The sequence below is a fragment of the Bos javanicus genome, chromosome 8, assembly GCF_032452875.1.
Source record: "Bos javanicus breed banteng chromosome 8, ARS-OSU_banteng_1.0, whole genome shotgun sequence".
Lineage (NCBI taxonomy): Eukaryota > Metazoa > Chordata > Mammalia > Artiodactyla > Bovidae > Bos > Bos javanicus.
Genome location: NC_083875.1, coordinates 54,767,172 through 54,794,992, shown reverse-complemented (window position 1 = coordinate 54,794,992; position 27,821 = coordinate 54,767,172). Strand labels below are relative to the sequence as shown.

Below are 27,821 nucleotides of genomic sequence, written 5' to 3'. Positions count from 1 at the left end.
TGTTATGAGCAGAAAACAAATAAGTATTGTGTTTCTAAGGTGACCATATTTGTATGTCTATGTGAGTATGTAATGCATAAAACTGTAGCTTAAAGCAGCAATCTATTTAAGAATATAGTTTCCTCTAGGTAAGAAAAGCAGTGCAGATAACTAAGAGAGTTCATTTGAGGAGCAGTTCCCAGAGTTCATAACCCTTAAAATTGCCCAAAGAGTCTGTTAAGAATGAAGTTTCTAAAGAGGCTGTGATTCGACAAGTCTGGGTGGGGCCCAGCACTTGAATTTTTTTTATATCTCTCCCAAGAGGTGATTCTGACAGATTGTATGAGGCCCATAATTTAAAAGCCAGTGAACTAAATTACAATTAATTATGCTGACCACTTGTCATTTAAATCCCTTCTAATCCAATTTAACTTCCACAGTGCTGAAAAATCCCAGATATAATGATTTCAAATCTTTGGAAAAACCACATAAAATAAAAATAAACACACAAATGCAGGATGAGGATCACATTAAAAGCATTATGTACTGATCTAGTGAATCTGGGAGAATCTTTAAAAAGATCTTTTAAAAGAATCTTAAAAAGATGACTTTTAAGAATGAAATATTCTGAACACATAGCAGAATGTAGTAATGCAACATACACCTACGTATATGGATTACCAAACAAGAATAACACAACTTTGTCTTTAAAATTTTATACTTACAACAATTCCCGTACAAGGGTCTCTGTCTTATTGATAATCTTAGAGAAATCTGATGACCTGTGGCTCATTTCTGTGGAAGGAAAAATAAACAAGAAAAATATTCCAGTTCAAAACCAAAGGAACAAAAGCTATTGAAGATGTAACTACAAAATTTGCAAGTAAAATAATAAAGTGAAATGTCAGTTATATTGCACACAAATGATGGACCACACATTTTAAGAGAAAATCCAAACTGATTTTCAAACGGCAAACATTTTAACTTTATTGTCACAGCAGAATGATTTTTTTTCAAGTGGCGATAGTCACTGACTGAGCCATTTGCTAATTTATTCTTCAATCTCTGATTTCTCATCACTTTCTCACAAACAAGAATTGTTTGCAAAGGCTGCCCTTTAAGACAACAGCACAAAATGCCATACTGTGCTGTCCCTTCACAGAAATTTAAGCACATGTCACTTAATTCAAATTAAGGAACAAAATTCAATAGCAATAGCACACAAAGTTAACCCTACGATCTCTTTAATACTCTGTAGCCTCTGGAACTACCAAAAAAGAAAAAGAAAATTAAAGGTTTTAAAAGGTACATTTTAGAACTCAAAAGTCATCTTTCCTAATAACAGAGGGGAGAGAAACAATGGAATTATTAACATGCAAGATCTTCCAAAAAAGGCTTGTATACTTCTATACATTCAATGAGTTCATGTCTAAGAACAGCAAAAACTAAAAAGAATGTGAAACAATATTATAAATGTTTGGGCACTATTATGCAAATACATAGGATCTTTTGATCTCAGATCCTATGTATAGCAAAAACCGATTATGAAATTGTAAGCTGAGATGTATAAACCCCTCACCAGCATTTATGTTGATTTCAAAATTGCTTTGATCAAACATGCCACAGAAGTTATTAAAATTTAAAAATACATCTACAAATGCCTATGGGAAGACCCAGTAGAAATTTTAGGCTTGATGATGCATTTTAGTTAGTTCCCTTTAAATCCTGGACATTCACAACATCCAAAAGTAAATCTTACCAAGAACACTAATCCCAATTCCTTTGTAGTCTAATAATTCTTTTTGCATCTCTAGCAACACCTAGGAAAAAAAATAAAAGAAAATAAGATGATTTCAGTATGCTATGCACAACTCTCTCTGGACACACAAACTGCAAAAGAGGAGGGGCAAGGAGAAGCTCCACCCGCTGGGTCTGTGAGGAAGCATCTGTCCCTGCCACAGCCAATCCCCTCTCTCTGCCTGTTCCCACCGAACCCCGATGATGCAACTTACATTCAAGTTGAGTATGAAACTATGCAATATGACCAATTCTAAGATACAGTTTTTCCAAAGGCACAAATTTAGAGATAAAATCTCACTTGAAAGTAAAATAAAAATCAAGTAGGAAGTTTTCTAATAACAATTCTTTACCTGTCAATATCAGTTAAAGAATAACTTTGGGAAAAATCTGATTCCCTAGAAAATGTCCCCTTCACAATTGCATTTGCAACTCTCACAACTGCATTTGCCATTCTCTGAAAGCAAAAGCACAAAAATTTCTGGGTATAGAGGACAACAAAAAATAATTTATGTCCAAATTAAACTGATAACTCAATTTTCCATCTTTTTGGTCCACTGGAATGGGTGGGTTGGGCAGGAAGTAGGAAGCACTTGCTGTGAATTAAGACAAGGCTGGGATGCTTCCCAGGTGGCGCTGGTAGTAAAGAACCAGCCTGCCAAGGCAGGAGATGCAAGAAGCATGGGTTCAATCCCTGGGTCGGGAAGATCCCCTGGAGGAGGAGACCCAATCCAGTATTCTTGCCTGGAGAATCCTATGGACAGAGGAACCTGGCAGGCTACAGTCCATAGGGCTGCACAGAGTCAGGCACAACTCAAATGACTTAGCACACACACATACACCCATGGGGGTACTGATCGCCCCCTCAACAACAGCGCTGAAGGTGATAGTCTCATCCCCAGTGTGTAGGTGAAGAATCTCAGCTGAGTCGACAAAAGAACTTAACTGCATGTCCCTATCCAGCCCTTTGACCCATCTTGTAAGATCACTGCAATCCCATAAGCACATTCTGCCTCACAAGAGCAACTGGATAGGTGGGACCCATCTTATGGCCAATTGTTCAGTGCCAGGAAAGGGGGGGAAGGGCAAAGCTCATTCTCCACCCACTGCCCCCAAATACACAGCTCACTTGCTAGAGACGTGCCTCATTGTTATTTTTCCCGAAGGCAAGTAAAAGGCAAATTACTACACACTGAAAAGAAAAACACCTATTTCATTTATATATGTATGTATACACACACACACACACTTTAATACGGGCCTCCCTGGTGACTCAGATGGTAAAGAATCTGCCTGCAATGCAGGAGATCCAGGTTCAATCCCTGGGTTGGGGAACATTTGCTGGAGAATGAAATGGCAACCCACTCCAGTATTCTGGCCTGGAGAATTCCATGGACAGAGGAACCTGGCAGGTTACAGTCCATGGAGTCTCAAAGAGTTGGACAGGACTGAAGCAACTTAGCATGCACACACGCACACATATATGTACTTATTTCGTCTACATATTTCATACACATTTCAGTAAGAAGAATAGAAAGCCCTTATCAGAGATGCATGCTGCAGCGTTTACAGGAATGAAATGACATAATATTTGGAACTAGCTTAAAATTTACCTAGAAGCAGAAGGGAAGAAAGAGAGTATAGGGGAGGGAGTGCTGAAACAAGATTAGCAAAGTGTCCTTAGTTGTTAAATCTTGGCTGGGTCTATAAATTTCATTATATTATTCCCTCTCTATCTTTGAGTATGAGTGAACTGCCATAAAGTAAAAATATCAGAAAGAAAAGCTCTAAAAATGTATACAAAATAGGTGAGACAAACACTTTGTAGAAGCATCTTGCCATCAAAGGAGGTTGCCTTAAAAAATACCGGCTAAAGATCTCATATAACATAACCTAAACTAGATCGCAACTTTGTATGAAAAAACATTTCAGCAATAAAGAAAGAATTATACAAAAAAAAAAAGGAGGCTTAAGAATTTGTCATCGTTTTTGTTGGACACATTAGCACTGGCTGATCAAACAAACTTATAGTGAATCCTTTTCTTTAGTATAAACAAACATCTGTGATAGAGTCATCCTTGAACTTCTTTTCAGACTCCCTTCCTCTTATAGAATTCTCTTATAGTATTCTCTGAAAAGAACATCTATAAAGGTTTATAACCAAAATCATTATAAAAAGCTTTAAAGACTTCTACCCAAAAAGCATACCCCTCTAATCAAGTGAAGTTTATTTTTTTCAAACTGAAGAATGCAATAATTTTGTGGATCACAACCAATATTTTTTTTAATGAACTAGAATAGACCAAAGAAGAATAGAATATAAAATTGTGTATGTTGTAGTCATCAGGCTAAATACTTCATAAACTTTTTGTTTTGATTATGTGCAGGTACTTGCTCACTTTGTGAAATATATTTTTCATTATGGTTCAGCCAAAAAAAGTTTGCAAAACTTCTCTAATCTTTATAATTCAACTAACTCAAGAAAACACATAAATAGAAACAGCTGCCCCCTCACAGGTTAGAGAGCACATATGAAGTCATAAATCCTCCAGGAAGATAAATAATAAGTAATTGTATTAATAATAACAATTATCTTTGTAATAAATGCAGAACAAATTACACAGGAAACAAATATGCAAAAGACTCCAAAACACGGAGGGTGAAAACCAGTGAGGGTAGCAGAAACTTTTGCATATTTGTGACAGGAAATCTCACCTATCACAGACTGCAATAACTAAGAAAAAAGTAAGCCCTGTACTCTCAGCTACTATGAGCACTGAGAAAAGCAAAATGTTCTTTACCGTCTACAATTATAAAAATTCTCTCTTCTTAGGACAACACAGAGAAGGCTCTGGCCCAGGGATATTTCCACTCTGTTTAACAATAGATAATTGAAAGCACTTGGCTATGTCTCATGTTGCTACAAGGTATTATCAAAGTTACCCGGTTAGAAAACGCAAAATGTAACAGCAGGGGCAGCTGGTCAACGCGTCCAAGGCACATTAGAGACTAGGCCTCCTTCACAGCTGGTGGGGTGGGGAGGAGAATGGGAGTGGGGGGAGTGGGTATTGAAGGTTAGGGAAGGAGCTGGAACCCGGCTGGGGGCTGGAAGGCAGGGAATGAGTTACACTTGCACTTGAAAGGTCTAGTAATGGCCCGGGGGAGAATTCAGTCATTCATTTGCTCCAGAACAAAATGAAGCGAACTGGGCTAGCTGCCCAGTGCCTACCACAGCTTGAATATTAGAATGCCTTTAGGGTACACGCCAGTACAGGGAGGAGAAATCTATGCATGAAACAGAGCAGAGAAAAATAGGTTTAGGGACGGGTGGAGTCTCTGAGAAGCAAAGCGGGAAAGGCTGGGCTGTACTGAAGTCTTTCAAACTTACATTTTTTGAAAAGCAACGTTTCCAAGTGCTAGCTGAAGCCAACGCTGCTCCTGAGGGGTGTTGCACGGGCCTCTAGTTTACACTTCGCTCCAATTAACACGATCTCTATTCACCACTCATTCACCATGTCCATTCACACATCCACTCAACACTGCCTGGCTCGCAGCACTGCTGGGCAAGGCGAATGCACAGTTGAGACTTTTTCTTTCCCGCCGCACCCCTAGTCCGACCCGGTTGAAGGCACAGCGCCTGAGTTTGCAGGTGTGTTGAGCAGCGAGCCAGCACGTCCCCGGCGGGCCGAACTCAGAACGCGGCGCACCAGTAGCCGGCGCCAGGGGCAGCTGAGCAAGCAAACTTCAAGTTTCCTTCTCCAAAGTATTCTTCCAAAGGCCCACCCGCGACATATCCTGAACTGGGCGTGCACACTCATGCAGAGTATTTAGGGGACTCGGGGAGGGTAGAGGGGATCCGAGCCCTCCACGCAGGGATGCACAGCCACCAACGCGCCTGCTCCCGCCTGGAGCGCCGTCCTAGCGCGCGCTCCCTGGGACTTACGGAGCGCGGCAGCTTGGCAGGCCCGGGTCCGAAGTTGACCACCGGCATCAGGGAGTCCATGGTGCTGCTGCAGGGACGGCAGGAGTCAGCCGGAGAGGACCTATCGATTGAGCAGCGCAAGTTTGCGTCTGGCGAAGACTTTCCGCTCTCTTTGAGTTCCGAGAGGCGCCAGTAGCGGCCTGCACTATCGCTGGCCCTGCGCTGATTGGTTTGCGCAATGGGACTCTCATCCCCCATTGGTCGTGCTTCGCAGTCACGGCTCATGAGCAGTTGCTCCACCTCGCGTTTTCTGTTTCAACCCTTTTTGATCAATGCAAGGCACGCGGGAGATTGCACCAGCCTGTCGGCTCGGCTGCTTGCCCGCCCGACAACCGTGGGCGGCTAGAAGCGGTTGCCCTTGCCAACATGCGTTGGCACTTCTGCACCCTTGAGGCCGGTTCCAGTCCTCCAACCCTGACCTCAGACTCCGTGGGCTGCATGGGGAGATGCGGAGTAAATCATTCCTCACCCCCATCCAACTACATCTTCACCAGACCGTAGACTGGACTGTGATGCATTTGTTTGAGTCAGCAGTCATTAACTCACTAAACTTTCCTAAGCACCCCCGCCATGGGCGCCAGATACTACAGGGGAGAGGCAGAACCCCCAAGGATGGAACTGCAGGGTGAAATGGGCTGGGGGTGGGTGGCTGGGAGATGAGGTTCTCTGCAAAACATCCAGGGGCCAAGGCTTAAAGCAGGATTAAGAGACGTGTGTTGCCAAGGACGCTGAGAGGAGCTTTGACCTGGGAAGTCTAGCTGCTTCCCAGGCAAGTCCTTTTAAGTTGCTGATTCTCCGTTTCCCCTTGTGAAAAGAGCGAGCTGGAACCTGGCATTACCTCTCGGGTTTCGCAGGCGCTGACAAACTGTGAGTTTAGAAACGTGAGGAGATATTAACAAGAAAGCGATACCTCTGGGGAGCGTCAGCCCAAGCCAGGGCCAGGCACAGGGCCAGCACAGCTGAAACTTTTCCACAGAAGTGTTCTTCTCAGAAGAACTCCAGTGAAGACCCACATGGGACTCTGAAATAGGGAGGCCCCCTTCCTGCAAGAAAAAAGTTCCTTCGAAGTCTGGAATTTCATCATTTGTTTAAAATGTGAATTTTTCCTTCTACTCTTTAATTTAACCCAGTTTCTTATTAAAATATTTTCCCAAATCTTTGAGCAAAACTGATACACCAGGAATACACAGAATGCCTGTTCTGGGGCTTTCCACCATCACACCAGCCAGTGTCAACCACGCTAGTTTGAAAAGGTTTGTAAACTGACAAGGTTAGGACTTTTGTTTGCTTTATTGTGGTATGTGGGAGGGATTGAGCTAGAATAGGAGGTCCTGCTTTAGCTTTGGGTGGTGGAGGGCAAAGTTTCCAGAAAAAGCTGAAATGAACAAGGTTCACTGCCTTCCTCTGCACATTCATTTAGAAAATTGCAAAATTGAATAGAGGGTATGAATGTCTATCCATAAACTCAAGTGTGCAAGAATTGTCACGTATCCGTTATCGCATGTAATGACTTAGTTGTAGACCCCAAGCAGCTAATCTACTATGGGAGTGGGGGAGCTCATCCCAGGGAGTTACACAGTTCCGTGGCATGGAGTAGAGAGGAAAGCACTCGTCCATTTGGTCCTCCTTCCCCAGAAAATCTAGCTGAGTTGTTGCCGCTGTTGAAGTCTATATGCTACTTCAATAGCTGTCTACCACTTTTATGACTCGTTTGGGTGGAGAAAGGGTGGCTATCCAGGCTTCCCAAGTAGTACAGTGGTAAAAACTGCATGCCAATGCAGGAGACACAAGAGACATGGGTTCGATCCCTGGGTCCAGAAGATCCCCTGGAGTAGGAAATGGCAGCATGCTCCAGTATTCTTGCCTGGAAAATTCCATGGACAGAGAAACCTTTTGGGCTACAGTCCATGGGGTCACAAAGAGTCGGACAAGACTGAGAGACTGAGCATACACACACAAGAGTGGCTGCCATCCTGTCTACCACAACATGCCATGCAGTTATTCCTCTGAGAGGCTTGTAGTGTCCTAGATGACATCATGGATAAGGCACACAGACCCTTTACTCAGGGACCTGCTGACCTCTGTCTCTTTCTTGGGTCTCTGTCTCTCTCCCAACCCAAGGAAGTCTCTTTTTCACTCTAGAAATAATCTATCTCTTTCTATGCTTCATCCTCAAACATTCTGTCTACAAACACCTTCAGCCAGGGCCACTTAGGTATAAAAAGACGGTGGTGAGACTGTGGTAAATTGAAATGCACACACCCATTTATGGCAGAGTTGCACCAACCCACCCCACATGTATGCTTCCCCTTTCATAGAGTAGAGCCTTTGTCAGGCTCCATATTTCCCAGCTCCCTTTGCATCAAGGCAGGTCATGTGGCTGGGACCCACCAATGGAAGGGAACAGAGGATACCACTTTCGGACCAAGGTGGTTGATAAATGGTATGCTCCTCCACTTCCTTTTTCCTGTTCTGCAGGCTGAAATTGAAGACTCTAAAGTCCTAGGGGATGGTGGAGACAGAAAGGAAGGAGCCCCAGCTTCTGAACTACCTGATCTGGGCTTGTTACACATGAGAAATAAGCTTCTCTTAGGTTATGCCACTGAAATCTGAAGGGCTATGTTATCCTAACTTATACACCATCTAAATGCAACAGCTGCAGCTCAGAGATCCAGCTTGTTGTCACCAAGTGAACAAACAAGATTGTTCAAGCTATGTTCCCATACTTAAAGAGAAACCAAAAACTCAGATTTTTGTGTGACATTTCCTAACTCTTAAATGTTTACAAATTTCAGACAGTAATATGCAGATCAATATTGTGAGGCATCAAACCTAGCTTCTCAGAAGCCTGATGCAGCCTGCTGATCACCAGCTCTCCTTCTAGGGACTATTTATAGTATTCTGTCATGTATTTCCCCTTATTCAACAAAGAGCATCTTTGTTTCTATTTGGAGAAGGGAAGACACTGGGGAAAATATAACCTTAAAATATTATTCTGTCATTCTCGCCTATTCTGCAGTGCAGATGTATAAAGATAGCTCAGGGAACCCCTGTATTTCATGAGGGCCTTTCCCCTCTAGGGCTTTCCTGGTGACTCAGATGGCAAAAAATCTCCTGCATTGCAAGAGACCCAGTCCCTGTGCCGGGAAGATCCCCTGGAGACGAGAATGGTAACCCACTCCAGTATTCTTGTCTGGAGAATCCCATGGGCAGAGGAACATGGCGGGGCTACAGTTAATGGGGTCTCAAAGAGTCAGACACGACTGAGCTGCTAACACTTTTCATTTTCACTTTGCTCCCCTCTTGGTAGATTCTCATGAAATGCATACTTTGTAAATATCAATTTTCATAGATATTTTTATTGAGCCCTTAATATGAATGAATGGGGAGCTTTGCTGCCATTTCCAATCAGATCAGTGTTTGACTTCACTTTCACTTTTCACTTTCATGCATTGGAGAAAGAAATGGCAACCCACTCCAGTGTTCTTGCCTGGAGAATCCCAGGGACGGGGGAGCCTGGTGGGCTGCGTCTATGGGGTCACACAGAGTCGGACACGACTGAAGTGACTTAGCAGCAGCAGCAGGAAGAGAAGAGAAGGCAACTCTGAGGAAGAAAGAAACCTGTTTGTTTGGAATGAGTGAAGTTACTTCTATTACTCTTTTTCTAACTGGAGATGAAGATCTTTTTCCTTTTCACTCATCATTTCCAGAGAAAATGGAGGACAGGGAGAGGGATTCATCAGAGTTTGTGTAGCAAAAAGAAATGTCACAATCCTATTACACTCTCCATTCTGACCCCAACTGGTAGGAAAAGATATCCATCCTACTCACTTTATTACCTCAGTTTATGTCCTCACCCTATTTTGCTTCATTTTTTTATTGTGATAAAATACACATAACATAAAATGTACCATTTTAACATTTTTAAATGTACAATTCAGTGGCATTAATACTTTCACATGGCTGTGAAATCATCACCACCATCCATCTCCAGAACTTTTTCACCTTCCCAAACTGAAACTCTGTCTGTACCCATTAAACAGTGTCCCTGTTCCCCCTCACCTAGCTCCTGTAAACCACCATTCAACTTTCAGTCTCTAAATTTGACTGTTGTAAGTGAAATGGAACAGGACCCTAAGGGGCCTTCCCTGAAACAGGTCCCTGAGTCCACTGCCTCTTGTCTGTAGGAAAGCTTTAGCCCTCTAGACCTTCCCTGAGTTCCAAAGTTCAATGCTCTTTGCAAAACAAAGAAAATGCAAAAACAAAAGAAGGCAAGACAAAATCTTAATAGTTTGTCCATAAAACAGAGTCAAGGACTTTTAGTTCCTCCTCAAGGACTATAGATAATATCCTGAGTCATATCTTTGAATTGTTTTGGAGATATTAGAACCCCCACCAGGTAGAAGTTAACTGCATGCTGACCACCAGCACATAGACCCCAGACTGGTTGGACTCAGAAAGTAGATGACTGAGATTTCGAAACTTCATCCTGTCACCTCTTAGTCAGTCAATCAAGCCAATCACCTCTAACGCTCACCCCTAATGTTGTCTTTAAAACCTCTTCCTTGAAAGCCATCCAGAAGTTCAGGGCTTGAGCATTAGCTGCCCATTATCCTTGCTTGACCCTTTCCAATTAATATTATACTTTCCTTCACCACAGATTGGTATCAGTAAATCAGTTTTGCTGCTTGTCAGGTGAGTGTGAGATAAGCTGGGACCTGGGACCCTTTGCTGCAGTGCTGCAATGCTTGCACCTGGACAAACCTCTCCTCCAGCAACAAAGTACAAAGAAACTATATGGGACTAAAAATAACTGTGTGTATGTGCAGTTGAGGCAAGTTCTGGACCAAAAGATACAAAGAAGAAAAAAAAAAACCAAAAAGCCCAACTGCAATTTCTGAAGAGCCAGAAGCAAAAAGTGGATGCTGGAAGTGAAAGCAGGGTACTATACATGCCCTTTGCACTCAACACCACAAAGGGATGGGCAAACCACCTAAACCACCCGTCCCTCTAGCCCAGCCCCTGGACACACTCCCACCCTCATCCCATAAGAGGAATGAGCTCCTTCCCACTACCTGAGCCCCACCCCCAGGAGTGTGCAAGGGAACTTGTCACTTGTTTTAGCTCCCTCCTGCAGCAAGCAGTGCAGGAGCCCCAAAAAAGCCTTACCTGAATTTCTTTTCTGGCCTCTCAGTTCAGTTCAGTCACTCAGTCGTGTCCAACTCTGCGACCCCATGAATCGCAGCACGCCAGGCCTCCCTGTCCATCACCAACTCCCAGAGTTCACCCAGACTCACGTCCATCGAGTCAGTGATGCCATCCAGCCATCTCATCCTCTGTCGTCCCCTTCTCCTCCTGTCCCCAATCCCTCCCAGCATCAGAGTCTTTTCCGATAAGTCAACTCTTCACATGAGGTGGCCAAAGTATTGGAGTTTCAGCTTTAGCATCAGTCCTTCCAAAATACACCCAGGACTGATCTCCTTCAGAATGGACTGGTTGGATCTCCTTGCAGTCCAAAGGACTCTCAAGAGTCTTCTCCAGCACCACAGTTCAAAAGCATCAATTCTTTGGCGCTCAGCTTTCTTCACAGTCCAACTCTCACATCCATACATGACCACTGGAAAAACCATAGCCTTGACTAGACGGACTTTTGTTGGCAAAGCAATGTCTCTGCTTTTGAATATGCTATCTAGGTTGGTCCTAACTTTCTTTACAAGGAGTAAGTGTCTTTTAATTTCATGGCTGCAGTCACCATTGGCAGTGATTTTGGAGCCCCAAAAAATAAAGTCTGACACTGTTTCCACTGTTTCCCCACCTATTTCCCATGAAGTGATGGGACCAGATGCTATGATCTTAGTTTTCTGAATGTTGAGCTTTCTGGCCTCTAGCCAATTTCTATTCATTTGGGAAGACCAAGAACCCTGGGGTTGGTATCAAATGAACCCAAATTTGGTTCAGTAACAAACGTATCTCTTGTAAGTGGAAGATATAAAATTTGCCTTTTGTGACCAGCTTATACCACTTAGTACAATGTCTTCTCAGTTCATCCTTTTTTTTCTCTCTGTTTTTATTTAATAGATTTTATTATTTAGAACAGTTTGAGGTTCAAGGAAAAATTGAGAGGAAGGTCCAGAGATTTCCCAACTACTTCCCATCCCTACACATGCATAGCCTCTCTGATTATCAACATCCCCCGCCAGAGTGGTCCATTTGTTATAACGGATGAACCTCCATTGACACATCATTATCACCAAAAGTCCACATTTTGCATTAGGGTTCACTCTTGGTATTGTACATTCTGTAGGTTTGGACAAGGCTACAGTAACATGTATCCATTGTTATAGTATCATACAGAGAAGTTTCACTGCCTAAAAATCCTCTGTGCTCTGCCTATTTATCCCTCAGTTCCCCCCTTTTGCTTCATTTTCAAATAATCGATATAGAGAGCATTCCACTGCAAACTTCATACAAATAAAATATCTAAGGGGGTCATTTTAGGGGAAGTGGGCAACATAACACAGGAAACACAATACTGCTTATATCTCCTGACACCCTAAAATGATTATGATATAGAAAAAGCATCAAGTTTTTTTAACCTGAAAATGTATGTATTTCACTGCCTTTTTTTAAAAAAAAGGAAAAGAACAACATTTCTGGCACCACCTCTCTAGCTTGTAAACAGACTATTCATCACACCCAGCGTGCTGGACCTAGTCATGTATACATGCATCTTTTGGATCAGCACTATCCACCTGCATGCATGCTAAGTCACTTCAGTCATGCATGACTCTTTGCGACCCCAAGGACTGTAGCCCACAAGGCTTCTCTATCCATGGGATTCTCGAGGCAAGAATACTGGAGTGCATTGCCCTGCCCTCCTCCAGGGGATCTTCCAGATCCAGGGATTGAGCTGTGTCTTTTACATCTCTTGCCTTGGCAAGTGGGTTCTTTACCACTAGTGCCACCTGAGAAGCCCCACTTTTCACCTGGGATATCTCATTCATTTCAGGGTCCCACATGGAATGTGAAAACAGGCCACAGAACACTTGTTTACTCATCTGTTCAAAATCTATATTTCTCTGTTATAGAAACCATCATCTCAGTTTTAGAATGACTTCTGTACTTTTATAATCTGAATGTAGTTTTGTTCTTTCCTTTTCTTTCTGGAGGCAGAGCAAATACAAAGAAAGGCGATACAGCAAAGCCAGGGATATCTGGGGGCGGCAGCAGGGGAAGCCAGTGCAGGACTTGGGTCTTCCTGCCTTCCCCCTTTTTCTCATACTCCAAACTAAGTCTCATTCCACAAGGTATCAAAGGAGGTTTTATCTTCCCTCATTGCCTTATTCACTCTCTTAGCAAATCTGCTCTACCTCCAGACTTTTCTCCGGTCCATCTGCTTCTCTCTATCACCTGCCTGTCCAAGCTCCCATGGATTCTTCTCAATTACTGGACCTGGTTTCCCTGCATTTACTTTGGCCCCTTGAATCCATTCTCCAAAGACCAGGAACATCCATCCATATTGGAAAAACTGTGTGTGTTTTTTTAAAAATGGCTGTTGCTGATACATTTGTTGACACTCTTCACTGTAAAAGTCACTCAGTTGTGTCTGACTCTTTGCGACCACATGGACTGTATAGTCCATGGAATTCTCCAGGCCAGAATCATGGACTGGGTAGCCTTTCCCTTCTCCAGGGGATCTTCCCAAACCAGGGATTGAACCCAGGTCTCCTGCATTGCAGGCGGATTCTTTACCAGCAAAGCCACCAGGGAAGCCCCCAACAGTGAACATTGATCTTTTAGGAATCAGAAAACTAAAATGGACTGGAATGGGTGAATTTAACTCAGATGACCATTATGTCTACTACTGTGGGCAAGAATCCCTTAGAAGAAATGGAGTAGCCATCATTGTCAACAAAAGAGTCCAAAATGCAGTACTTGGATGCAATCTCAAAAATGACAGAATGATCTCTATTCATTTCCAAGGCAAACCATTCAATATCACACTAATCCAAGTCTATGCCCCGACCAGTAATGCTGAAGAAGCTGAAGTTGAACAGTTCTATGAAGATCTACAAGACCTTCTAGAACTAACACGCCAAAAAAAAAAAAAAAGTCCTTTTCATTATAGGGGACTGGAGTGCAAAAATAGGAAGTCAAGAAACACCTGGCTGCTGCTGCTGCTAAGTCACTTCAGTCGTGTCCAACTCTGTGCGACCCCATAGACAGCAGCCCACCAGGCTCCCCCATCCCTGGGATTCTCCAGGCAAGAACACTGGAGTGGGTTGCCATTTTCTTCTCCAATGCATGAAAGTGAAAAGTGAAAGTGAAGTCACTCAGTCGTGTCCAACCCTCAGCGACCCCATGGACTGCAGCCTTCCAGGCTCCTCCATCCATGGGATTTTCCAGGCAAGAGTACTGGAGTGGGGTGCCATTGCCTTCTCCTGGAGCATCAGGCAAATTTGGCCTTGGAGAACAGAATGAAGCAGGGCAAAGGCTAATACAGTTTTGCCAAGACAATGCACTGGTCATAGCAAACACCCTCCTCCAACAACACAAGAGAAGACTCTACACATGGACATCCCCAGATCGTCAATACCAAAATCAGACTGATTATATTCTTTGCAGCCAAAGATGGAGAAGCTCTATACAGTCAGGAAAAACAACACCAGAAGCTGACTGTGGCTCAGATTATGAACTCCGGATTGCCAAATTCAGAATTAAATTGAATAAAGTGGGGAAAACCACTAGACCATTCAGGTATGACCTAAATCAAATCCCTTAAGATTATACAGTGGAAGTGAGAAATAGATTCAAGGGATTAGATCTGATAGACAGTGCCTGAAGAACTATGGATGGAAGTTTGTGACATTGTCCAGGAAACAGGGATCAAGACCATCCCCAAGAAAAAGAAATGCAAAAAAGCAAAATGGCTGTCTGAGGAGGCCTTACAAATAGCTGTGAATAGAAGAGAAGCGAAAAGCAAAGAAGAAATGGAAAGATATACCCATTTGAATGCAGAGTTCCAAAGAATAGTAAGGAGAGACAAGAAAGCCTTCCACAGTGATCAGTGCAAAGAAATAGAGGAAAACAATAGAATGGGAAAAACTAGAGATCTCTTCAAGAAAATTAGAGATACCAAGGGAACCTTTCATGCAAAGATGGGCACAATAAAGGACAAAAATAATATGGACCTAACAGAAGCAGAAGAAGAGGTGGCAAGAATGCACAGAAGAACTACACAAAAAAAATCTTCATGACCAAGATAATCACGATGGTGTGGTCACTCACCTCGAGCCAGACATCCTGGAATGTGAAGTCAAGTGGGCCTTAGGAAGCATCATTATGAACAAAGCTAGTGGAGGTGATGGCATTCCTGTTGAGCTATTTCAAATCCTAAAAGATGATGCTGTGAAAGTGCTACACTCATATGCCAGCAAATTTGGAAAACTCAGCAGTGGCCACAGGACCAGAAAAGGTCAGTTTTCATTCCAATCCCAAAGAAAGGCAATGTCAAAGAATGCTCAAACTACCACACAATTGCACTCATCTCACACGCTAGTAAAGTAATGCTCAAAATTCTCCAAGCCAGCTTCAACAGTACATGAACCATGAACTTCCAGATGTTCAAGCTGGTTTTAGAAAAGGCAGAGGAACCAGAGATCAAATTGTCAATATCCGCTGGATCATCAAAAAAGCAAGAGAGTCCCATAAAAACACCGACTTCTGCTTTATTGACTATGCCAAAGCCTTTGACTGTGTGGATCACAACAAACTGTGGCAAATTCTTAAAGAGATGGGAATACCAGACCGCCTGACCTGTCTCTTGAGAAATCTGTATGCAAGTCAGGAAGCAACAGTTAGAACTGGACATGGGACAACAGACTGGTTCCAAATAGGAAAAGGAGTGCATCAAGGCTGTATATTGTCATCCTGCTTATTTAACTTATATGCAGAGTACATCATGAGAAATGCTGGGCTGGAAGAAGCACAAGCTGGAATCAAGATTACCAGGAGAAATATCAATAACCTCGGATATGCAGATGACAACACCCTTATGGCAGAAAGTGGAAAAGAACTAAAGAGCCTCTTGATGAAAGTGAAAGAGGAGAGTGAAAAAAATTGGCTTAAAACTCAACATTCAGAAATCTAAGATCATGGCATCTGACCCCATCACTTATGGCAAATAGATGCGTAACAGTGGAAACAGTGACAGCCTTTAATTTGGGGGGCTCCAAAATCACTGCAGACGGTGACTACAGCCATGAAATTAAAAGAATCTTCCTTCTTGGAAGAAAAGTCATGACTAATCTAGGCAGCATATTAACAAGTAGAGACATTACTTTGCCAACAAAGGTCTGTCTAGTCAAAGCTATGGTTTTTCCAGTAGTCATGTATGGATATGAGAGTTGGACTATAAAGAAAGTTGAGTGCTGAAGCACTGATGCTTTTGAACTGTGGTGTTGGAGAAAACTCTTGAGAGTCCCTTGGACTGCAAGGAGATCCAACCAGTCCATCATAAAGGAAATCAGTCCTGAATATCCATTGGAAGGACTGATGCTGAAGCTGAAAGCCCAGTACTTTTGCCACCTGATGTAAAGAACTGACTCATTTGAAAGACCCTGATGCTGGGAAAGATTGACGGCGAGAGGAGAAGGGGATGACAGAGGATGAGATGGTTGGATGGCATCACCAACTCAATGGACATGAGTTTGAGTAAATTCGGGGAGTTGGTGATGGACAGGGAGGCCAGCATGCTGCAGTCCATGGGGTTGCAAAGAGTCGGACACAACTGAGCAACTGAACTGAACTGAACTGTTGCTGATATACAGCTGCTATCTATAAAATAGTTATTTAATGAGAACCTACTGTATAGCACAGGGAACTCTACTCTGCTCTGTGCTGAATTAAATGAGAAAGGAAACTAAAAGAGGGGATATGTGTACATGTATAGCTGATTTACTTTGCTGTATAGCAAGAAACTAAAACAACAGTAATCCAATAAAAATTAATAAAAAGTAAATAAATAAAAATTTTAAAACATACATGGAGTAGAACATATAACTGCTCTGCTGAAATCCTCTAACAGCTTCCCATTACATTTAGAACTGAACTCCTAAAAGGCCCACAAGACCTCACCTGACCTGGTCCTTGGTCACCTCTTGGCTCAGCCTTTTACTTGCTCAATCTCCGAACTCCTCCTTCAGTCCCAGGACTCTCTCAGGCCCCTTCCCTCACCAAATTCCCTCCCTCCAGCCTCCTCATGGCTGGCTCTGCCCATCTCTCAGTCTATTGAGGCACCATCTTTTCACACTGTGACTGACCACCTTATCAAAAGTACCCCCTGCCCATCCTTATCTCATTTCTTGGGACACTTCTCTCATAACTTGCTAGTCAATGAAATACTAAAACTTACTCACTGTAGAATGAGTACATTCTAGAAAGTACATTCTCTGAGAGCTGAGACTGTGCCTAACTTGCTCATGGCTATACCTCAGTATCAGGTATACTGATGAGTGCTTGCTTGATACTCCAAGAGTGAATTAAAAAAGGCAGAAAGAATGAAATAGATGGCATTGTTGACAGTCTTTGTTGCTGAAACATTATTTTTCTGGAACTTTCCATAGTGAATATTCCAAACTTAATCAACTTTTTAAAAAGTTGGTTATTTTTTAAATAGTGGAGTGAGGATAGGCATGAGACCCTCCACGAAGCCCTGGTGATCCTGAGAAGCTACTTGGCAACTTTTGCGAGCCCATAACTGCTGAGGCCCATCTTTCTACCAGGTGTTTCTGCTGAGGCTGAAAGGCTGATCATAGCATCTAGTACTAACATGTTGTCCTTTAGTTAGAACTTTAGGTCAGTGTTTCCACTGATGATGGAATCACTTCTATCCAACTGGCACTGGATCCAATCCCACTTCTCTGACTTTGCACAACTACCTGAAATTTATGACAGGTCTTGGCAAGTTGCAAGCTGTTGAAAGGACATGTTTTATGGGGAAAGAAGAGGTAGTTAGAGGAGCAGAGCTGGGGGTGGGGCAGGTGGTAATGCACGATGTTTCTCAGACTCAAAGAGCTGGAATTTTGGAATGTCATCTAAAATTATCTATACATGCAATCTGAGAGTGGGTCTCTCCCAGCATTGTCCTGGAGCAGTGGAAAGGAAAATTATGATACATTCCCTTGTAAGTCAGCACAAAGCCATTCCTAGATGATTGCCCAGAGATTGGGGTGGAGGTTTGCAGAGCTGGGAAATGGGATGAAATTACCATCATATTTAAGGCTGTCTATCTATATCAAAATACGAAGGATTTTCAGTGTGTCTTACACACATTTGGGGGTATCTGTTATCAGATTCAAATTGTAGATCTCAGGAACTTAGTGTAACTCCTTCCCTTTCTGATGAGGAAAATGGTCCTGGGTTGAAGGGATGGTGTCAGGTTGGGCCAGTCCTGCCATCAGTGGCTTCATAGATGTTATCCCCTGTGTCCCGCTAGTAATCTCTGCCCCCACTTTGCAGAAGGAAAAGCTGAAACCCAGCTCATATATCTGTCTAGGGTCACCAAGAATCTGAGAAATCAGACCAAAGAGAGAACAGTAAATCATCCATCTATTCCAGAGACTATGACCCTTCTTCTACACACATCCCCCCTTATTAAAATGATTTAAAGTTGTCAGTCAAGTCATTTAAATTCTCTGAGGAGAGAGCAAACTCAGAGAAATAAGAGCTGAACCTGAGCAATACACAGATCTAGAAAGTGAAGGGTGTGAGCAGGAGCAGTCATACAAGCATGGGCATATGCTGCCCTGTCCTCAGGATGTCCTCAGGATGCTGCCACTCCATCCACAGAATACTGCATCCTCTCCCAACAGCAGGTAGGGCCGCAGACATTATTTCTGTGACTTTGTACTTATGCTGTTTTCTAGTCTGCCAGCCCCAGAGTTGATCCCTGGTATCTCAAGCAGCCTTGGTTAAGCTTGTCCATTTTTTCTCTGTCCTTTCTACCATCCCTTTTCACCCCAAGCTCCTTCTCACCTCTTTTTAGTCATTTATCTCCAAGTTCACTGCTGCCATTTTGCTGGTCCTCCATGTTTCTGCAACTGCTCAGTGCCACAGGGACATTTTAAACCATCCTTAGGGAGATGGCTCAGAGGAGCAGCTTTCTGGCTGGTGTGCAATATAATTTTTTTAGCTATATAAATTTTGAGATGTGTTTATACAGAAGGCCCAGTGTTTGGGAGATTTTCTCTTCTTCCCTGTGTTTTGAACTTGGCTTGTTTACATACTGCTTTGGTACCTGGAGACACATATGGTATTTTGCCTTCGTTTTCTTAGATCTTGAAAAATCTGGATAGCATTTGTTGTTCCAAAGTGATTTTCTCCTTTTTAAAGTTTTCCTGAGGCAAATGTTACACATGACTGCTTTAAAATATTTAAGCATTCTAGATATTCAGAGTGTAGAAGAAAATGTCCAACCTTCAAGACAATTTCAGTTTAGGTATGTTTTTTAAATAGAGAATATATTCATATGATTCAAAAGTCAAACATATAAGAGTTTTACAGTGAAAGTGTCCTAGTTTTCCCACCCATCTAGGTCCCATTGCATCTCTACTTGTAGCCAGTTGCTACAAGTTGCTTTTGGATCTTTCCAGAGTTTCTTTAGCAAATATAAGAAAATACAAATATATATTTATTCAATCCCTTTCTTTTGCACAAAAGGTAGCAAACTACATGCACTATTTTTGCATCTTGCTTTTAAAATTTTACAACAGAGCAAATTTGGCTTAGAACATAAAGAAATCAAAAATAAAAGGCAATTTGCACACATGTGCACACACACACACATGGATGTGCACACTTCTTTTTTTGGTATAACTAAGCAGCCATGAAATTAAAAGATGCTTACTCCTTGGAAGGAAAGTTAGGACCAACCTAGATAGCATATTCAAAAGCAGAGACATTACTTTGCCAACAAAGGTCCGTCTAGTCAAGGCTATGGTTTTTCCTGTGGTCATGTATGGATGTGAGAGTGAACTATAAAGAAAGCTGAGCGCAGAAGAATTGATGTTTCTGAATTGTGGTGTTGGAGAAGACTCTTGAGAGTCTCTTGGACTGCAAGGAGATCCAACCAGTCCATCCTAAAGGAGATCAGTCCTGGGTGTTCATTGGAAGGACTGATGTTGAAGCTGAAACTCCAATACTTTGGCCACCTGATGTGAAGAGCTGACTCATTTGAAAAGACCCTGATGCTGGGGAAGATTGAGGGCAGGAGGAGAAGGGGACGACAGAGGATAAGATTGTTGGATGGCATCATAGGCTCAATGGACATGGGTTTGGGTGGACTCCAGGAGTTGGAGATGGATAGGGAGGCGTAGCAGGCTGTGGTTCCTGGGGTCGCAAAGAGTCGGACAAGACTGAGCTACTGAACTGACTGACTGAAGCAGGCTAAATTAACTGAGTCAATAATTGTTCAGCTTGCTCTTCTTTATGGGCCTTAGTAAGAAATAAACTATTAAGAAGGTCTGGTGTTCCTTTTCTGATGTAAAAGTTTTGGATGAGAAGATCCCATTTGACAGGTAACAGCAGAAGATGGGAGCCGGGGAGCCAGTCTAAGAGCCAGAACTGCCCAGGTTCACGTTTTGCTTATTCAAACACATTGAGATGCACCTCTTTTAGGGCCAACCAAAATTGAGCGACTGAACTGAACTGAACTCTGGGCAATGTATTTAAAAATATATAAGGGTTGAAAGGCCCCTCTGGATGGTGCTGTCTAGCCCCTCATCTTACAGAGGACTAGAAAGTAAATCATCGCTGATCATACAGCACATTTAATGGCAGAAGCAGAAACCAGATTGCTCTTCTTTGTTCTTAGACCAGTGTTCAAAAGACTATTTCCTGCTATTCTCCATTTCCTTGTGGAGGAAGGTAGTAGCCTAGTCCTGTCACTAGTCCATATTTAGAGGAACACTGGATGGCCTGTGCTCAATTCGCTTAGCTGCATCCCTGGGCTCTCCTAATTGCAACCGCCCGAAATCTCACTCAAACCATCAGAGGGGAGATGAATCCATCTTTGAACCTAGAACCAAACTTCAGAGCAAATGGGCAAAGGTAAGGATTTGCTTCAGGGGCAATTTGGACAAGACACCCATGTGCTGGGACTCTCTTCCTTTGTTTTTGTTTTGAAAATCATGTTGGAAGGACTCCAAGGGCCCTTGGGTCACACACCCACTCCTACACTCAGAGGCAGAACAATAGGATAAGCAGCAGCCACTGAACTGTGATACTGAAGCGAAAGGAACTAGTTCAAACCCCAAAGGGGATGCTCCTGGCAGAAAAAAGCCCATGAAGGCTGGAAAGGCAAACATGACATTCTCCCCTTTACGTTTCCCCTCCTTTGCACAGCTGGGCCCAGTGACTTCATCTCAACTTCTGTCAGTGACCAGAATCCTGAGATGTTCTGCTGATTTGCCTGGCCCCCCAGACATTTCAGTTCATCACCATGCAGGCAGATTCCTTAGAGTGAGATATTAGCCCAGCAGAAATCCAAGTTTCAATAGAAAATCAACAATTAACCTTATATTCTGAACCAAAGTTTTAAGCGATATTACAAAAGAAAGACATTTTTATTTTTAAATCAAGTTCTTAACCACTGCAAATTGCACGTGAACTTAAATGACTGAACTCAGAAGACTATACATTACTGGAAAATATTTATCACAGGCAAGAACACTTTCTATCCCAGAGCTTCAAAAAAAAAAAATCTCTCTTTTCTGTGCACCCTATTCTATTATTTCAGATTGAGCTTCTGAGATTTATTCATTTCATTCTTCTTCACTCTTCTCAAAAAGAAGAGATATTTCACCCCCTCGTTTAGACTGGTTTAAAAAACTACAGCATTGTTTGTTCTACAAAAGTCTTCTGTTCCATTTATGTATTTCAGCCACAGATTCCAGAGCTTTCCCAAGTCTCACTAGTTTCAAACAGTAAGAAGGCCAACAGGAGCAGACTCCCTCTCCATAGGAGCGGAGGCTCAGATGTTCTGTGCTGCCTCAGACTTTGGCCACAATTGACTGCTTTAAGTGTTACCCCCAATCCAACGTGTGTTCCTCAAAAATCTTTTTTAGGATTTTAAGGTCAAATATATATACCAAAAGATGTACCATCTTAACCATTTTTAAATGTGAAAAGAAAGTGAAAGTCACTCAGTCATGTCCAATTCTTTGCAATTCCATGGACTGGGGCCTGCTGGGCTCCTCTGCCCATGGAATTCTCCAGGCCAGAATACTGGAGTGGGTAGCCATTCCCTTCTCCAGGTAATCTTCCTGACTCAGGGAGCAAACCCAGGTCTTCCACTTTGCAGGCAGATTCTTTACTGTCTGAGCCACCAGGGAAGCCCATTTTTAAATGTACAGATCAGTAATGTGAAGTACATGCACACTGTTGTGCAACCCATCTCCAAAACTCTTCATCCTAAAGAACCAAAGTTCCATACTTAATAAACAACTCCCCAGGCCTCCCTCCCCCTAAGCCCTGGCAGCCACCACTCTACTTTCTGTTCCAGTGACTATGGCTACTCCAGGTGCTTCATAAAAGTGCAATAATACAGTATTTGTCTTTTTGTGGCTGGCTATTTCACTTAGCACAGTGTCCTCAAGGAACCTTTCAGATTCCCTTCTTTAGCATATGTCATAGCATATGTATGTCAGAACTCCCTTTCTCTTTAAGGCTGAAGAATATTCCATTGTATGTATATACCACATTTTGCCTATCCATTCATCAGTCAATAGACACTTGGGTTCCTTCCACTTTTTGGCTATTGTGAATACTGTGAATTCACAATACTGCTATGAATATGAGTACACAAATACCTCTTTGAGACTCTGCTTTCAATTCTGAAGGGTATGTACCCAAAACTGGAATACTGGATCATATGGTATTCTATTTAAGATTTTTTTTTTTGAGAAGCCATCCTACTATTTTCTACAGCACCTACCCCATTTTACATTCCCACCAACAGTGCACAAGGACTCCAATTTCTCCACATCCTTGCCAATGATTGTTACTTTCATTTTAGTTTTTTGTTCTATAGTAGTCATCCTAATGGGTGTGATTTCATTTCCCCAAGATTTTTAAATGAAACTAAGGGAGGAATTCTCTCCCATGATGGAAGCTATGGAGATGGGACTCTAGAGTTAATTGTCATATTTCTTGACACGTGAAGACAGTCTGTGTTGTTATTTTAATTTTATCCCATTCAACCTTTTATTTATGTATTTGTGGTTGCATTGGGTGTTAGCTGCGGTATGTAGAATCTTTGTTGTGGTGCACGAACTCTCTAGTTGCAGCACATGGGCTCACTATTTGAGTTGCATTGGCTTAGTTGCTCCATGGCATATGGGATCTTAGTTCCCCAACCAGAGATAGAACCTGCATCCCCTGCATTGCAAAGCAGATTCTTAACCACTGGACCACCAGGGAAGTTCCCATGTTGAATTTTTAGGACACAAATTAATTCTACCCATTTCCCCTCCAAAGTTTGGAACCTAACTAAAACCTTTTTAAAAAGCACAATAGACTTCAATGGGGATAAAAATAAACAGCATCAGTACCTTTCAAGGACGACTGGAAACTATGACTGGAAGTCTAGCTTGTCTTCCCACTCCTCTTCCCCCACTAAATGGAATTTATTTACCAGGCAACAGAGGCAAAGAAGGCCCTGGTGGGTTTACTATACAGAAAGACTGCATTCGGCCTAGGGACAGGCAGGATCCACAACAGAACCAGAGGGGGAAGGCAGTGCCTGGAACTACCACTTCGCCTATCTCACCACCAGAATAAGCCACTCCTGCATCTTGGAAGAAAGGAGTCTGGAAAAAAGAATGCAAGTTCAGTCCCCAGAAGCTCTGAAAAAGCTTATTTTTGTGGACGTTGAAGAAATCTCCCTCCCCTTGCTTCCCCAATAGTTATAACCTTTGGGCTTCTTAGGGCTTCCCTGGTGGTTCAGACGGTAAAGCGTCTGCCTGCAATGCAGGAGACCCGGGTTCAATCCCTGGATTGGGAAGATCCTCTGGAGAAGAAAATGGCAGCCCACCCCAGTACTCCTGTCCGGAAAATTCCATGGACAGAGGAGCCTAGTAGGCTATAGTCCATGGGGTCGCAAAGAGTCGGACACGACTGAGCAACATCACTTTCATTTTCACTTTGGGCTTCTTACAGCATAGGACTCAGCTCTGCAAAAAGGCAACTGTTCTTGCTGTGAAAGGATGCTGTATTCACATGAGTAGGGCTGTTTCCTGACATCGTTACAACTTCTTTGTGAAGACACTGAGGTCAGCTCTGGGACCTAAAGGCTCTGAAATGGGTCTGCACAGAACATATTAAATTTGCTCGAGGCTGTTCTGGTGCCCAAGCATGAAAATTCACTCTCCAATCTGTCTTCCACTTCACATTCTCCCACGTAGGACATTCAACAGAGCTCACTGGAGATTATGTAAGGAACTCAAATGAAGGCATGAAATGACTCCAAATAATAAATGCCAGCAATATTAAAATGCCCTGATTTGAACTATATGAAATGTCTCTACATTATTAAATTCTCAGGGAGGAATTAAAGTCCAAAAAAAAATAAATATCCTTTCTCTTGAAGGTTGAGCTCTAAAGAAATCAAAAGTTGACAATTATTTCCTGCCCAATTTCTTTTTGGTTCAGGGTCAGGAAGAGTGTCTCATTCAGCAATGGTGGTAGAGTCTGGCTCTTTCCACAGCTGCTTCCCCTGCAGAACAATCCTGGCTTCAGGTTCTCCAGGCTGTCACTCCCTTGGTCAGTTGTCTGGAGTTGGTGACTTGTGAACTTAAACTCAGATGGGAGAAACCCATTCTCATGGGGTCAGTACTGCAGCCAAAGGGCCCTCTCCTCATCTGGCGGAAGTCTAAGGCTGGCTGAGGTGTGGGTGCCGTGGCGATAACTCTTCTCAGAAGCTGCTTCTCCTCAAACCCAGAAAGAGGAGGCCCACCTCAAAGATGCATCTCTGCCTGCTTGGAAGTTAAGACTGACCCAGCTATAGCAAGCACATTGCTTCTTCCACATGGGCCTCTGCAGTTCTTGAAGAAATGGAGCTGTTTTTAACTTCTCCAAGAGTCTCTCTCTAAAGGGAGGCAGGCCTGTGACATGAAGAGCGGCTGTAGGACCAGAGCAGCTGCAGATGCTATCACGGACTTAGAAAGCCAGTCACCTGCAAGACCAAGGCTGTTTAACTCAAGGCCCAAGGCACTCGACTCTCCAAGGGAGAATGGATGATATGGAGAAATATTATTGATATTTATAGTTATTATAGTTATAATATTATAATATTAATAGTTAGGTAAGACACATCTTTTCATTGTAGGGAAGAATTGTGGGTTTCAAGTTAACCAGACATGGAGAAGCTCTAAATGATTACATTGCCTCTGTAAATCATGGAGGCAATTTACCTCAGGTTAGTGGAAACTTCAGTCCTTGTCCTCTTTGAAAAAAGAAATACTCAAAGGTGTGGACAACTGAAAGTCTTCAGCCTGGTATTTATTTTAACCTAAAGGTCTAAAATGTTAACCTCCAGAGGATAAGCAACAAGGACTTACTGTACAGAATAGGGAACTATATTCAATATCCTGTGTAAACCTTCATGAAAAAGAATATGGAGATATATAACTGAATCACATTGCTGTATAGCAGAAATAAACGTCACATTATAAATCAACCATATGCCAATAAAATTAGAATTTTTAAAAATTCTATGAAGTTTTCTTTTTCGTTTTCCATTTTTTTTTTTTTTAAGAGAGAAAAACTTGCTCTACATGTTAAGGACTTTGAGAACATTAAATAACCCAACTAATGCTCACTGGTCTTTCAAGAACAAAGTTAATGATTTTCTGGTCTATAGGTAGCCTTACCCCCTTCTAAACTGCTTGGTTGGTTGTTGTATTTTGAATCCCCACTGGTTTGACATTTAAAGCCTGTGCAAAGAGAGCAGGGGTGCTTGGCCAAGCCCTTTCAGCCCTGTAGTACATGAAGTGCCTGCGAGCAGCCAGTCACCTGTACTGGTTGAAGTCAAAGGGTACTTGTCCTATTGTTTTTAAAACTCTTCGACCAAATTATATTTTAGACTTCTCCTGTAGGTGTGTCAATTTGAAAACTCAAGCTTTTCATGTAACAAAATGGTTTTTAAAAGGGGAATCTAACAAAAATTACCTGAAGAGTAGTGGGAGTTTAAGAGCTCAGGGAATCTAGGCTTTGGACTTCCTTGGAGGTTCAGTGGTTAAGAATCCACCTGCCAATGCAGGGGACACGGGTTCAATCTGTGGTCCAGGAAGATCCCATATGCCACGGGGCAACTAAGCCCATGGGCCACAACTACTGAGCCCACACGCTGCAACTACTGAAGCCCGTGCCCCCTAGAGCCTGTGCTCCACAATGAGAGAAGGCCGTGCTCACCACAACTAGAGAAGGTTCATGCACAGCAGTGAAAGCCCAGCACAGCCCCCAAAATAAATAACAGATAATAAAATGAAGTTAAAAATTTTTTAATTCATATGAAAAAAGAGAGCTGTGCTTTGGAAGTAATAATGCACAAATGGAGAAGGACTTCAAGCCATACAATAAAGCACGTGTATGAAAGACCTGTGCTTTCTATGCGGCAGTTCTGTCAGAGAGACAGGATAAATATTTGGGGACAGGACCCATTAGTGAACTGTGAACCCTATTGAGCAAGTTGCAAACCTAATTCTCATTGAAGAAATGCAAATAGAACACATCAGAGTGAATCACTAGAAGTACAGTAAGAACAATCTGATGAAAATTTCCACTCATTTTGTGTACTCACAGGTAGGTGTGAACCAGGACAATACCTATCACTTTGCATAAAATAGAATTCTTACTGTGGGTTGTGGCTTTTTAAAAAAGTTTGAATACACTATTATGTAGAAACACCTCAGGCATCCAAAACACTGAGAGGAGGTTACACGGTGAAGCTCATTTTCCACAGCTAGACTAGGACAGACACATTTTGAAAAACAGACACAGGACATACAGTGTTAGAGATTATATATTTGCATTATCCAAGTTTTCTGTGATAAAGAAAATTGTCATCCACAGAAACATGATTATAAACAGATCAAATAACCTAGAAGTAAATGGAGTAAATAATATAAACCTCTTTTTTCATTCCTCCTCTTCCAATCCTAGTGCCTTGGGCAAAGGAAACCATCAACAGTTTGATATGCATTATTACAAACGCTTTTCTAGGCACGCACAGACACACATATGCCATACATATGTAAATAGGTTCCTAACCATACGTATGTAAACAGTCAGTCAGTCAGTTCAGTCGCTCAGTTGTGTCCAACTCTTTGCGACCCCATGAATCACAGCAGACCAGGCCTCCCTGTCCATCACCAACTCCTGGAGTTTACTCAGACTCACATCCATGGAGTCAGTGATGCCATCCAGCCATCTCATCCTCTGTCGTCCCCTTCTCGTCCTGCCCCCAATCCCTGCCAGCATCAGAGTTTTTTCCAATGAGTCAACTCTTCGCATGAGGTGGCCAAAGTACTGGAGTTTCAGCTTTAGCATCATTCCTTCCAAAGAAATCCCAGGGCTGATCTCCTTTAGAGTGGACTGGTTGGATCTCCTTGCAGTCCAAGGGACTCTCAAGAGTCTCCTCCAACACCATAGTTCAAAAGCTTCAATTCTTCGGCACTCAGCTTTCTTCACAGTCCAACTGTCACATCCATACATGACCACTGGAAAAACCAGAGCCTTGACTAGACAGACCTTGTTTATTGGCAAAGTAATGTCTCTGCTTTTGAATATGCTATCTAGGTTGGTCATAACTTTCCTTCCAAGGAGCAAGCATTTTTTAATTTCATGGCTGCAATCACCATCTGCAGTGATTCTGGAGCCCAGAAAAATAAAGTCTGACACTGTTTCCATTATTTCCCCATCTATTTCCCATGAAGTGATGGGACCAGATGCCATGCTCTTAGTTTTCTGAATGTTGAGCTTTAAGCCAACTTTTCACTCTCCTCTT

The 27,821-nt window shown here is 42.6% G+C and overlaps 1 protein-coding gene across 1 annotated transcript in view; it reads right to left on the bottom strand.

The window, feature by feature from the left end:
- The window catches only part of PSAT1 (phosphoserine aminotransferase 1), a 28,325-nt gene extending 22,404 nt beyond the window's left edge, over positions 1-5,921 (bottom strand). Inside the window, exons 1-3 of the mRNA XM_061425590.1 lie at positions 5,720-5,921; positions 1,739-1,799; positions 705-774 (exon numbers count right to left, since the gene is read on the bottom strand). Of these exons, the coding sequence (XP_061281574.1) occupies positions 705-774; positions 1,739-1,799; positions 5,720-5,779 (191 nt within the window). The 5' untranslated portion in view covers positions 5,780-5,921. The remainder of the gene's footprint in view (positions 1-704; positions 775-1,738; positions 1,800-5,719) is intronic.
- Between the last annotated feature and the right edge of the window lie 21,900 nt (positions 5,922-27,821).